This window comes from Marmota flaviventris, chromosome X (assembly GCF_047511675.1).
Source record: "Marmota flaviventris isolate mMarFla1 chromosome X, mMarFla1.hap1, whole genome shotgun sequence".
NCBI lineage: Eukaryota > Metazoa > Chordata > Mammalia > Rodentia > Sciuridae > Marmota > Marmota flaviventris.
In genome coordinates this window covers 47,744,250-47,759,473 of record NC_092518.1, presented here as the reverse complement: position 1 = coordinate 47,759,473, position 15,224 = coordinate 47,744,250, and the positions used below count along the sequence as shown (strand labels likewise).

The 15,224-nt window shown below is 36.5% G+C and overlaps 1 protein-coding gene across 1 annotated transcript; it reads right to left on the bottom strand.

Moving 5' to 3' along the window:
- Positions 1-2,248: 2,248 nt before the first annotated feature.
- Ubqln2 (ubiquilin 2) lies at positions 2,249-6,469 on the bottom strand. The gene has a single exon (XM_027924841.3). It carries the CDS (start codon positions 6,197-6,199, stop codon positions 4,319-4,321), a length of 1,881 nt encoding a protein of 626 aa, XP_027780642.1. The 5' UTR covers positions 6,200-6,469; the 3' UTR covers positions 2,249-4,318.
- Positions 6,470-15,224: the final 8,755 nt, after the last annotated feature.

Sequence of the window (15,224 nt, the reverse complement as noted above, 5' to 3'; positions counted from 1 at the left end):
CATTCTTTTAATAATGAATTATAGAATTTTCTCTGAAATTAGCTTAAGTTTGCTAATCTACACATTAGGCCAAGAAGTTCTGAAGTTGTATTTTGAAGTGCTGTTTTAGGGAGCCCTTGACTATATTCATGCAATACAGCTAGAAATACATGTCTCAATTGATAGTCATTTGATGAATAATAGTGTCCTTGTATATTGGAAAAAACAACTCTTTCAAGGTTGTATTTTCCAATTTCTAGTTTGTTACTAAAAGTAGCTTTTGCCAAGGATTTTTACCCATTATCAAAGTGTCTAAACCTAGGCAAACATGTACATCACCTGATAAAGACTGTTCTTTGTGTAGCTTTAGCCTGTCTGACAAACCATGTTTCTCCTTTCTATTTTTACAAAATTGCTTTCCCCTCAAGTCTCCTAACAGATTTCTGGGAAGACGGTTTCATGACAACAGGTTCTTAATTCTTTCCGTTCCTCCCACAAATCAACAGAAGCAACCACTGGGAAACAAACATTGAAAAAAACCTGTGGAAACAAAAAGGAAAGCAGAGGGCTGGGCATGTGGCTCAAACAGTAGCGCGCTCGCCTGGCATGTGTGCGGCCCCGGGTTCAATCCTCAGCACCACATACAAACAATGATGTTGTGTCTGCCGAAAACTAAAAAATATTAAAATTCTCTCTCTTAAAAAAAAAAAAAAGAAAGCAGAATTCCCATGAAGGATATCAACAATCTGATGAAATTCTGTGATATTTTGACAAATCAATAAAATCACAGCAGCCAGAAACCCACTAATACTTTCTAGTTTAAAAGAACAAGGACTAGGGATTGGGGTAGGCAATGAAAAAGACTGGGATGAGAAACTCTTTAATAAACTGAGGTTATACTGTGTAATCTCCATTTTATTTAAGCCTTCTGATATATTTTCACATTTACTCAATTAAGCTGTATGATAAACATTTCCCATTGGGTCAGTCTGGCTCTTTGGTTGGAGTTATCAATAATTTGAAGATCATTATCAAAATTCTGAATTTGATTCCCTTTGTGAATGTGAGACAACTGCCAAATGCCTCCCCTAATACCATAAGGGACAGCCCTGGCAGTAATTATTCCATATATTTCTATTTTGACACTAGATCAACAAAATTTAAAGCAGACTGCCCCCTCTCAGAAGGCAAGGTCAGCCACACTCAAATACAGATATATCTTCTGATCAGTTTCTCAACTAACATGGTGATCTCAGGTTTGTTTCAGTGTTGTATTATCTACCCACTACTGCCCCTCCCATCCAGCACAAGTGGTCAAAGTATACATATACCTGAATTATAGGCCAAAGGAGCAAATGAGGAAAGATGTCTTAATGGTGAAGTTCTCCTGGTGGGATTGCCTCTGGCTTTATGTTCTTCCCTACTTCCTCATTCTGTTGAATTAGAGCCTGTAATATAAATTTTCACCATCCAGCCAGTTTAAAGAAGGGTGACAACCCAGTAAACAGTGAAAGGATACAAAAATCACTCCACTCTTAGGTGGAGGGACAGCAGGTCAGGATATACCTTCTTGATTAAAGGATGGATAAATTTTGGATCAATAGATGAAGAAATACAAAACAAAAACAGAGTCTCAGGAGGAAATTGCATCACACAAAAGGCAGAGGAAAAAGTTAAAAGTAATAAGAGACCAAATAAAGTTATTTTAAAAATGAGCAAACTGAAAAGCAGAAAAATAGTAGACTTAATAAAGGTAGGGATCTTTTCAGGAAGAAAACAAAACATTAAAAAAATAGATAAAACATCTGGAAAAGCTAAGGATTTCTCTGTTCCTTAAATGTTTGAAAACTTATCTGTTCAATTATCTGATTGAACAGGTCTCAGACAATATTCAATTTTTCCTATGGTTATTGATTTATTGCTATTTTATATGCCTCCAGGTTTAGTATTTATTTCTTGTAAAATCATCCATGTCATTAAAATTCTTAAATTTCTGTGGCAGACTAACTTTGTGATTATCTCAAACATCTACCATCACATTGTAGAGGAATAATAAATCATCATTCTCCAAGTTGTTTTTCTGAAGAACACTGTATGTTAAAAAACCTACTCATTTAAAAACATACTAACCAACATTTACTTCACAATAAGTCTCCAAGAGGGACTAGAATATATAGTATTTTGCAAACTTATTTTCCTCTCAATATTTTTTCCAAAACAATTTAGAATTGCTGCAGTATACTTATTAAAATGAGAAACAAGACAAAAATGCCACTGCCACCTTTATTATTTAGCACTGTTATAGAATGTTTAACCATGCAGTCAGACATTATGTTATAAATTTTGAAAAGAACATGTAATTATAACTTATCACTGATGATTGCTTACCATGAGAAGCTCAAAAGGATCAACTGAGTACCTATGAAATTAATAAGTTTTGATTAACTGCTAATTTAAATAATTTATGAAAATAAATTTTCCTATATGGCAAAAATAACCAGATAGAAACTCCCATTTATGTCTTTGTTATCTAGGAATACATTTATCACAAATTATGCAGGACTTAATAAATAAAACTCTCAAATAATATAAAAAGTTCTTAATAATGAGGCAATATATAATATTTCTGGAAAGCAATGCAATTCTGCAGTGCTCACTATTATAATCAATTTAAAACAATCCCAAATTCCCAATTTATCTTTTGTGGAAAGCCTATTAAATGTAATGTTCAACTGATACAACAAATATGTCAGAATCATTAGAAAATTGTAAAAAATAAAGATGATCAACAGAGGACTTGCCTAACAGGTATGAAGTCATATTTCTAACTCAAAAGTATAGGCTGGTTTACTAGGGCTACAATGTTCAGTGGAACTAAAGAGAATCCAAACATAACAAGTATGAATATGTATACTTCAATTTGGGAAAGGAGAAAATATTGGCTAACAACTGATTAACCTTTTGAGAAAAATAAGTTAGAACACCTAAATCCATACATTAAAGTAATTCCAGATAGGGCAAAAAATTTAAATTAAACCATGAAAGGGAAATACAGGATAAGATTTATATAATCTTGGGGTGGGAATACCCTTCTAAACATGATCCTAGGGCCAGAAGGCAAAAAGAAGAAGATTTATCCATTTTTAATTTTTTTATTTTTTTTAGTCATTTTTAATGCATTTTCCCTGTGCACAAGAGAAATAACCAATAAAGTCAAAAGATACACTTTCCTTTATACATAGCAGTTAAAAGTAATGCAAACATCACATGACACTTTCAGTAAAAGTTACATTTCCAATTACAAATCAAAATGCATATTAGGGTCTCTTTATGGGAGAAGCTGAGAAGGAAGTCTTAGGTAAAAAGCACTTTCCTGGCATTACTACACTGATCCTTCAGGCTGCACAAAGATTAAGGTCATATACAGTCAATCTGCAAATGTTGACACAATGTTACACTGTAAGTTTTCTGTACAATTAAATGTATACTTAGAGATACCAGGATAAACATTTCTACTATATTTTAACTGAACTTGCCTAGCCAACATTTTTCACTGAGAAATTTATCAAATATGCTGTAAGATTCTACAAAATCATGAGACATATCTAGCTCCAGAAATATTTCTTGTATTCTTTCTTATTTGGGTTACACATACTCTGCTCAGATTCTACAGTAATACTTCTAGATGTACAGTTCCAATTGTGCTTACTGTACTGTGTACAAATATAGCAAAAACGATCAATGAATGATATAAATCTTACAGCATTTTGCTAGCAAAAATACATGCCAAAGTCACAATAAGCAATATTGTACCACAAATTAGAGCTTCAAATAATTTGCTTCTGTTTTTAATATCTTCATTCTACATTAAATTACTATCATAGGCTAATGTTTAAAATGCAAATAAATTGGACATCTGTAGGACAAAACTTGTTCACCCAACTGTGAAGGCTGATACCTGTTTCCAAAAATCACAATAAATGCAGAATAAAGAGAAGTGTTTGCATGCAACACCTTTGAGTGAAACAGCATTGATTCCCACCATTCGAAACACAGAAGGAAGGAAACCAAAAAAAAAAAAAGGAAGGAAAGAAGGAAGGAAGGAAACAAAGGAGGGGAGAAGGCAGGGGGGGAAAGGGAAGGGCGGAGGGAGGGGCAGGAAGGGGGAGAAAAGAAAAAAGGGAGGGAGGGACTCCACCTTAAAATGCATCATATTAGACTTATAATAGACAGATTTAAAAGAATCAAAATGAAAGTAAAGCACGATTTTGTGTGTGTTTAAAGATTTAAGAGCCATTATCAAAAATAAGATACATTTTTTCAAGGTACAGAAATGTAATTACGATGGCTGGGAGCCCAGCAGCCTCTCAATGGCTGCATTGATGTCGCCTCCTGTTGCTATTAGGGCCTGCAAGTTTGCTTCACGGTTTAAGAACCCCATGGCGTTGAGCTGTTCCAGTTGCTGCTGAAATCTGACTTCTGGATTCGGCAGCTGTGGAGGATTTGCTCCAGCCAGAGCCTGCACCATTTGTTGAATGAACTGCTGGTTGGGTCCGGATTCTGATGTTGGAGTGGTGGTTTCACTGGGTGCAGAGCTGGACACAGTGGGTGCAGTGGGGCCGCTAGAGCCAGTGGAGCCAGGGGGCCCTGCAGGGCCAGTGGGTCCTATGGGCCCAATGGGGCCTATGGGGGTAAAAGGGACTATAGGGCCTATGGGGCCTATGGGAGTGACTGGGCCTACAGGGCCTATGGCGGTTCCCAGCACCCCCACCCCCACACCTGGAGTGAAGCTTGGAATGAGGCCAGGTGCTTCAGTGGCTAATGTCTGTAGCCCCTGCTGGATCTGCATTAAAGCCTGCATTGCTCTTGGGTTTGACATGGCTGATAGCGTGTCTGGATTCTGCATCTGCTGCAGGAAAGCTGGGAGCTGTGGACGCATCTGCTCCTGCAGCTGAGGATTTGCAGTAAACAGTGGGCTACTCAGCATCATCTGTGCAGCCAAATCTGGATTCTGGCTCAGCGACTGCATCATGCTTCTCATGTAGGGTGCGGACAGCATATTCTGAATCAGCTGGGGGTTTTCAGTTATCTGTTGCAGCAGGCTCTGCATTCCTGGGGTACTGAAAATGCTAGCGACATAATTAGCTGCAGCCACAGTGTTCCCAGTAGTATTACTGGAGCTACTGCCAGACCCACTGCCACTGCTTGTGGTTGTACTGGTGGTCGCAGAACTCTGGGTAGTCGACGGTGGCGCCCATGGATTGGGCAGTGGATCCCGATTTTCTGTGCGGGAAGGCTGAGTACCTTCCCCCGAGGAGGAACTGCTCCCCACTGAGGCAAATGGATTACCCCCAAACTGCTCTTGTGCGGCATTCAGCATGGGTTCTTGAATGTCAGTGTACATGCGCCGTAGAGCATTGTAGCCACCTGGGATGCTTTCGAGATTGCTGAGAGCCAAATCTTGATTTCTCATCATCTCTTGCATCATGGCTGGATTCCTGGCGATTTCGAGAGTCTGCCTCATTATATCTGGGTTGTTGAGCAGGTGACTGATTTCTGGGTTTCTCTGAATCAATTGTTGCATCTGTGGATTGGCCATAATGAGCTGCCTCATCAGATCAGGATTCGAAAGCATGCTCTGAACAAAGGGATTTTCCATGATTTGAATCATCATCTCAGGGCTGGCCATGAGCTGCTGCTGCATCTGGTTCTGGAGCTCAGAGAAGTTGGTCGAGCTCAAACCAAGGCTGCTAAGGCCTGCAAGTCCTCCCAGGCTCCCCAACCCGAACGGGCTGCTATTTGTGGTAGTAGGTGTGGAGTTACTCCTGGGAGTCGACGCCGTGGTGGTAGTAGTAGTTCCCGCGGCACTGCTAGGCTGTGTGGTGGACTGGCCCTGAGGTCGATTCTGGCTTTTGATGACAAGGTGAACAGTCAGTCCATCATGGATGCCATGCTGGATCAAGGTATCTTGATCTTTTAAGATTTTTCCAGCAAAAATCAGCACTAGCTGATCGGTTTGGGATTTGAAGCGTTTTGAAATCGCTTCCTTAAACTGCTGGACCGAGCTATTCTCAGGCACCGCGAACTCCTCTTTCTCTTTGGGGGTCTTCACAGTGACTTTGATGATTTTGGGCTCTGCCGGGGCAGCGGCCGAGCCTTGGGCCGCAGCAGGACCGCGGGAGGGGCGCGGGGGGCCGCTGCTCTCGCCGTTCTCAGCCATGGCGGCCGCGGTGACGCAGGCGGGCAAGGAAGGCGCGGGCGAGCGAGAGAGCGAGGGAAGGAGGAAGGAAGGAGGCGCCGCAGCAGCGGACTGGGCCGGGCTGGGCGAGGAGCGCAGAGCACGGTACCTCTGTGATGAAGATTGCGGTTCCCTGGTCCTCCGGTCGAGAGGGTTCAGCGTAGGCCGCGGGCTGAGGTCTCAGCGCTCAGGTCTCTGGGCCTCCTCCGCCGCCGCCTTGTGATCTGACCGCGCGCACTCCCAGCAACTCCCGCAGCCGCTCCGCCCGCTCCTCCCCGCCCCTTCCCCTCCCCCAGTTCCGCGCTCACTTCCCCGCCCCCCTCTGCTGACGCGGCGCCAGGCCCTGATTGATAGATTTGACTCGGTCAAAATTAAAAACTTATGCACTGAAAAAAAAAAAAAAAAAAAAAAGGAGGGAGAGAGAGGGAAGAGGGAAACAAAGAGAGAGGTGGGGGGGAGAAGGGACGAGACTAGAAGAGAAGACTAATCGAGAGAAAAGAGGCGAGGTAGGGAGGGAGGAAGTTGAGAGGGAGGAGGGAGAGGAAAACGGCTTCTGTAAACGACATTGAAAGACCAGTGGAGAATATATATTAGCAATCTGTAAGGCAGTGAAAGGATGAAAGCCTGAATCAAACCGATCCCATGTAAAAGACGAAAAATGAATAATAAAGAACTCTGACAAAGCAAAAAGGAAACAGGAACACCCCCAATGGGGGAAGGGAAGAAGACAGGGCAGGAGCGTACATTTTACAAAAGAAGTGCAAAGGGCCAATAGGCTGTGAAAGGGTGATTAAACTCACTAGTAATGAAAGAAATACAAATTATAAGGATGATGGTATACTTTTGTCTTATCATATCGGCAACGATGAGAAATAATGATAAACCTTGTTGATAGGGAGCTGAGAAAATGCACTCTCATGCTAGTCGAAGTGTGAATTGTTAATAATCCTAGAGCAATTTGAGAATACAAATTAACATTTTAAAAATATTTCCATCTTTATTTAAAAATACCTCATCTAAAAACTTCCTCTAAGAAAATAATCAGTATGTATAAAACAAACACTGTAGCATTAAAAAATATGATTTAAACATTTTAAATGTGTATTTACATGAGATTAGTCAAACGTACTATGATGTTATCATACAATAAAATAATATGTACTATGTTTAAAAAGTGAGTGTTTTTTATATGATATAAAGTGTCTTTAAAGGTATATAAGAAATACATTGCAGATAAAGGGAAATTATAGTATTTTCACTTTTGGCTTTTTTTATGCACAATTAGAAACTAAGACATGTATATTTTAATATCAAAAATACAATAAATATATTTTTACTTTAAAAATATTTTTAACAACTCGTGCGTGTAGATTGTATGTGTACATGTAGAAAAAAAAATATGAAAGGCTATACACCAGTATGATAGTGGTGATTAGTGAATGTTGATATTATGAATAACTCTCACTTTTATAAAATTTTGAATTTTTCAATGGTTTTTATTATGCACTGCATTTATAATTTTAAAAAATAGAAATATATTTTGGGAGAACAGTACAAATAGAAATTGACAGGCACATATAGTGGTAGACATTAATATATTCACGTATTTCAATACAGATTAAGAAAAACAAAGAAATGGCAGTACTGATAAAAAGAACATGAATAATAGAAGACATAATTTTGAATTTATGTATATATCTCTAACCCTAATTTAGGTCATACAGAAAATCATTTTTCCCCTCAAATATCCAGGGGCCATTTAACAGCATTTTAAAGTCATTAGGTCAACAACACCTCAATAAATCTCAAGGAAAAAATATAGGCATGTGATATGCATCAATTAATATAGTGATATATATGTTCACATATAGTATGCTTAATATGATTAATACAGAGGCAAAAGATGAACTACTTTTGAATATAGTAATGTGTATAGATCTCAAAAGCCTAATGAATCAGCACATGTCAAATTATACTCTATGGTATTTATAGATGCATTCATATATATGTGAAATATTCTACTAGAAATATTTCTAGAGAGGCTCAGTGGTGGAGATGTTAAGCTGTATGAGATCTTGTGTTCAATCTCTGGCACAAAAAGGAATGAAAATAAAGAAAGCAAGCAAGCAAATATACTAAAATGATTCATACCAAACTTTCACATGAGCAAGAAGAAATGGAATAGGATACAGGGCATTGATGGAAAAGAACTTGAATTAAATGTGTAAAAACTTGCTTTATTTTAAAAATGGAAGCAAATATGGAAAGATATCAACAATAGGTAATCATAGGTGGTGGGAATTCCAATTCCTATGTGTTATAGTATAGTTTTGTATCTTCTCAAAAAATAAAAAAAAATCAGACAACACCACAGATTATCTTTAATTTCAATAGAATAAAGGCAGGTATTAATAATAAAAGTGGGAAGGAAAAACCCAACTACTTAAAAAGTAAAGCCAAACAAACATTTTTGATACAAAGTGCTAATCAAAGTTCTTATTGGAATAAATTAACAAAAATAATGATAATGAGAACATAAATCAGCAATTAGCAAAGGATTTCTCTTTGTGTGATCTGAGGAACTTGTTAAGAATACAGATTTCTAGGTCCCATCCAAACCTACTGAAATAAGTGTTGTACAAGAATCTGCACTCTTATCAAACTCAAGTTAAGTAATATTTTATTTACAGGGTATATGTGGATGAATTCAATTAAACTTATATACTCAAAGAGTTGAAATACAAACAATAAAAATAATATAAATTAATTTGGCATTTAAATAGGATAACAAAAAATTACAAAAGGGAAATGGGGTGTTGGCTACAAAATGATAACGGCAAACATTAATGAACAAACAAAGTAAAGTAAATTTTGTTAAGCTAACTTAAGAAGTTGTTTTTAAAAACAAGCTAAATAGATAAACCATTGTTAGTTCAGTGATTCTCTTAGCTGGCAATTTCTTCACCAAAGTACACAGTACAGGGGCAAAAGCACACTCACCTTTTCCCCCTTCCTGAATCCTTCCACAAACACATTCCTTTGAGTTTTTTCCTTTTATTATACAAATCATGCAATGTTTTAACATTTTATTCTAAAATATAATGTAAAATTATGGTTTAAGTTACTTACAATGAAATAAAATTAATATTCCAGTGACTGAACTCACATGCTTTCATTAGTGAGAAGCAGAGCTGAAACTTAAGGGGAACCAGACAAATACATAAAAATTAATAGGGTGGGAATACATTTAATCACAGATGAAGGGAATTTTTTTTAAATTATGAGGAAATACTTTATACTGATCTTGACTAACAACAAAGGAAAACTGAAGACCGTGCATGACCAAAATTTAATCAGAAGTAGAAAATCTTAATGATGTAACAGCCATATTAAAAAATGAGCCAGAAATCAAATAATTAACTATTTTAAAAATCTATTTTTCAATGTGGCAATTGTTTTTAACCTCCTTTATTAAATCCCATTCATATGACAGAAATGATATGAGAAGAATAATAAACCCATAGCAGTGTTGGAAAGGTAGAAAGAATGCCATCAATGAACTTTCATGTTAAAAAACTAAATAAATTTTAGAAGAAAATAAAATCATGGGGCTGGGAATGTGGCTCAAGCGGTAGCACGCTCGCCTGGCATGCGCGCGGCCCTGGTTCAATCCTCAGCACCACATACAAACAAAGATGTTGTGTCCGCTGAAAACTAAAAAATAAATATTAAAATTCTCTCTCTCTCAAAAAATAAATGAAATCATAAAATTTGCAGAAAAATATTAGAGCAAATATTTATATGACCTCACCATGGTGACAACCTTTTAAAAATAACAAAAAATACTATAAGTAAAAAGATGGATAAGTTTCATAAAACAACAATTTTAAACTTCTATATGTGAAGAAAACAATAAAAAATTAAAAGAGGCAAACTAAAAAATTGTGACATATGTAACACATTAGTTCTATTCATGACATACACATACTTGGTACAAATCAATGTAGAAAAAGGAATACTCAAAGGAAAAAATAAACATTAACTACCATCTTAAAAAAGGAAAATAAATGTCAGAAAGAGAAGAGAAGGGAGGTAGAGAGGAAAGAAGGAAACAAGGAAGGAAGGAAACATTTTATTTTCTTTAGATAGAAATTAACTTAAATATTTTTATGTATAAAATTTAAAAAGATTGATATAGTATCCAGTCTTGGCATAGTCCATCCAGACTGCCCAGGACTGCTCATAGTAAACACTATATGGATGATGATGATGATAATGATGATGATGATGATGATTACAGGCAACAGGTACTTTATATATTGCTTAAAGGGCATTTTGCTAATAAACCCTAAAATTTGATAAAACATGCAGATAATTTTACTGAGCAATTCAACTTTTAGGAATTCTTCCCGAGGAAGTAATTTCTGTTGTTGAAGTTTTCAGGTGATTATATTAATTAAATACTGTGTTGTCTTCCTGGAGTAATATACAGAATGTAAGGGGAATCCTATGATTGTTCCTCACTCCTGTTGATGCACATGAAACCAAATAATACAGTCAGAACTAGAAAAACAGTAATATATCATAGTGGCAAAACCAGTCTTGAGCCAAACAGACTGGGATCACAACTCCAGTTTGTTTAGTCCTGGCTGGGTGACCTTAAGGCAATTCATTCATTTTTCACAATCTCAGTTTCTTCATCAGCAAAAGTGAGACTAATATGCACACTCTTCAAGGTTGTAATAGTTATATACAGTTAAGTACGTAAAGTAGAAAGGGGCGCGTGAGATCAGGAACAAGAATGAGGCATTAAAAGAAGGTTTATTGGGGGGCGCTCCCAGGAGAGGTTCACTGGTCTATGAAAGGGTAAAGGGCTTGGGAAGTTGCAGGTGGGAAAGGCAAGAACAATGCTAATAAGGGAAGCTGGAGACAGGAGGGGCTAGGCCATCTAAATTGCAGCTACTGACAGCTGGTTGGCTGAGCCCAGTTTAGGGGGATCATGTCTGTGACGGGTTGGTCAGGACTGATTGGATTGACAGGGTGATTGCTTCCACTGGTGGGAACCCTTGGTGGTTGTGATCTGTTGCCATGTCAGCTTCTGATTGGCTATTTCAAGTCTCCTCAGCCAGGTGCAAAGTCCCTGCCCAAAACCTTCATGAAAGGGGAAGGGGAAAGGAAGCCTGTTGACCTAATGAAGTATATGATAGAGACAATAATTGTTCCAATACATATCCCTCTCTGAAAACAAAGTAAATTAATTAAGTTTACCCTCGTATTATAGTTTAGATATGCGGTGCCTCCCAAAGCTACTGTGCTAATGCAGGAGGTGAAATGATTAGATTATGAATGCTGTAACCTAATAGGTTCATCCTGGTTTGACTGTGCTAACTGGAAGGTAACTAACTGTAGGTAGGTGAATTGTGGCTGGAGGAGGTGGGTCACTGGAAGGGTCCAATTTTTCTGTGGCCTCTTCCCCTCTCTCTCTGCTTCCCAACCACCATATCCTGAGCAACTTCTTCCACCATGCCCTTACTACCATAATGTTCTGCCTCATCTTGGGCCTAGAGCCATGAACTCCACCCACAATAGACTAAACCTCTGAAACTGTGTGCCAAAACAAACTTTTCATACTCTATGGTGTTCTAGTCAAACATTTGGGTCTCGGCAATGAAATCCTGACTAACACATCTTGGTAAATTAAACTGAATCAAAACCCAAAACTAAACAATAAAAAGACACACACACACACACACACAAAAAAAAAAAAAAAAAAAAAAAAAAAACAAAACAAAAAACCCAGTAAAATATAAGCGCCAAGACAATGTATTTAGCACATGTGTATTCTGTTTGGGGATATTCTTCCAAATTATATATTGTTCTTATTCTAAGTCCATGATCCCTATAATGGCCTAATTATTTTGAATTTACATTTAGTTTGCTTATAAATAAAGAATGTACAAGTCAGTCTTTCTTGAATGCCCTAAAATTCTGGTGTTATATACCCAATTTAATCTCTAGCACATAAGTTTTAAATTGGCAACTTATGAACTGACTTTTGTTAGCCAACACCTAAAACTTGGCAAATTGCCTGTACAAATTCAGATTTATAGCTTCTCTTTTAAAACTAGATGTTCTGGTTACCTTAGGGTATGCCTTTGAAATGTGACTAAAGCTAAATGATGGCTGCATCTATTAGATAAGACAAATATTTTTAATTGCCAGTCATCATCAGGTCAACTTCATTCATATTCTATCTAGTTGGCCTCCTGAACATTGGAATTTTTGATAATTTTAGGAGGAGCTTAAGTTTTCCCTTCCTTCTTTCTCCTTCCTAAAGTCCCAAAGCACTGAAGCACTGGGTTGAGTTGGAAAAAGACCAAGAACATAACTGGGTCACTTTCTTAAAGGGTGGAGTATTTACTCTAGGAAGAGTATAAATATATCTGTATGAAAGCAAATATTCTCTTTCCCTTGATGATGATAATTGTAGCTAATACTTCCCCTTCAATTTATCTTTCCATACCCTTTTCCATCAGTTATATGACTTTAAGGGACTTCCAACTGAAAGCTGGGACTTAAAAAAATTAGATGAGACTGAAAGTCTGCCCTCCTTGTGATGCATAAATAGAATTTTATATTATGTCATAGTTTATATTTTAAACTGTAGCAGGAGTTGCCTTTATATGTGCCTTTCAAAAGAATTTGGAACTAAATTCCTTCAAGATTTATAAAATCAATAGAAGACTGAAATAAAAATGGGGAACAAGAAGGAAATGCTCTGATATGATTAAAAATAAGTAATATGGAGGACTGAGGATGGAAAATAAAAGCAGGAAAGTAAATATTTCATGGGAAAATAGAAATTCTTAGAATAACTGCCATTTTCAATCCAAATCAGGACAATTAGGTAAAAATGACTGACACAATATCAGGAGAATGTTTGCCTATCATACTAAAGGTCGTAAAGACTTTAAGAATAGAACGGAGGTCATAGGGGATTTTGTAGCCAGTAAAATTGCTCTGGGAGCTAGGTATGGGGGCGTGTGTCTGTAATCCCAGCTACTAGGTAGGCTAAGACAACAGGATTGCAAATTGGTGGTTAGCCACTAAGGGCAACTAAGTTAGACCCTGTCTCAAAAAGCAAGCTCTGGAACTGCTGCAAATAATTATCTAAATCAGATAAGATTCTGTGACAACCCTATAAAGCCTATTTAACTCGAAGCATGGTTAAGAGTTGACATTAGCTATATTATACTCCAAAGAGAATGTGTCATCATGGAAAATATTGTATGTGAAGTCTCATTCCAAGTTACAAATCAGAATGCCAACAAAATATACCTGGCGACAGTGGGAGGAGTTGATTTCTCCACATGCATTGCATGTGGATTCCCAAGACTCTAGTGTTAGTGGAGAAAGCCATAAAAAAAGAACAAGTTATTTGCGAATCCTCAAAGGCAAACGGGAAATAAAGGAAGTTGAATTGTAAAACTAATCTCTTTAAGGTGACTGCTTTCAGAAGGCAAGTCTATATATAAGGTAAATGAGAAGACTATATTTATTTTTACATAGCTTGATGTCTTCAGTTAGGTATCTGCATATGGCAATTATTGGTGAATTATTATGCTGTAATTCAGACTCCTCAGATTGCAAAATACTCAGGTTCAAAATCTAAGGAGAATGCCATGTTTATGGTAAAAGTCTTATGGTCTATAGATGGTAAAGGACAACACAGATACTATAATTAGTAAAGTTCAAACTCATTTTGATGGTAAAAATCAGTTGCAACAGTAGATAATGGAAATGATGGCAGTATTATCTAAGGCAGTGATCTTCAAGCCTGAATTTGTGTACACAAAGTCTTTTTAAACAATACGAAGATAAAGGTAGTTTAAAAGGAATCAATTTCTAGAAATTCAATATCTGTGTATCTTTTTTCTTAAGACTGAATTGCCAGAAAATTCCCCTAAGGTCAAAGCATGCCATTTGCAATTGACCTTTACCCACTTTACAAAACAAAGACATACTTCTGTACACATTCAGTATTTTACTATGGTACATTCCCTATTGCCTTTGAGTGTAAAAATCTTGGGGCAACAAACCAAGAACTGATTTGAAATTCACATAAGTGTCCATATTGAGAAGCTGAATGACTCTAACGACTAGATAATAAATCCTTTTGAAAGTCTGCGATTTCCAATTCTTTGCCTTGCACAAAATTCAAGCAGGACCTAATTATGTTGTCAGCTGATAGATCATTAAAATAACTTAAGAAGATATATCATTATGTGATTTTTGGCATATTATTTGGAAGGAACTCAAAGATGGAAGGAAATTACTAAAACAATGTCCTTATATTCCCTTCTATTTATTAAAAAAATTGCATTGTTCAGACTTATAAAAATGAGAAAGGAATATACTTTCTAGCAATGAGTAATATGTGTGTTTGCATAAATAAAGTGATAGGAAAAATACTCAAATGAATTTCTAATTAAATTTTACTTTTTATATTTAATATTTATCAAAGTTGTCAGTGTATTTATATTTTTGACCAATTGTGCACTAGCAATAATTATAGTGATAATACAGAACCCTTAAAATTAATTTTAATTTGCTTAATTTTTATAGTAGAGTAGCTCAGATATGGTGGTCAGTGAAAGGATTTTTAAAATAAAAATACATAAAGTTAGGACAAAAAGTCTGGTGGAGGAGGAAATAAGTAGAAATACACATCAAAAGAAAAAAGGAACATTATAAATTTTCCACTGTTAAAGAACAATCTGTTAACGAAGTGGGTCTCATCTCCAATTGCTATAGTATTTAAATCCTGTTGAATATAAATAAGAGAGTTACATAATAATTTCAAAATGTTAATATTTATAGTATCCCACAAATTACCACACAATTATAATTATAATATCTGTAGTTTTACAACTATATGATGACAAAATTTAGATGTTAAATATGTATCAGGAAGTAGGCATTTGTTTAAAATTCTTTAAAGAAGTAT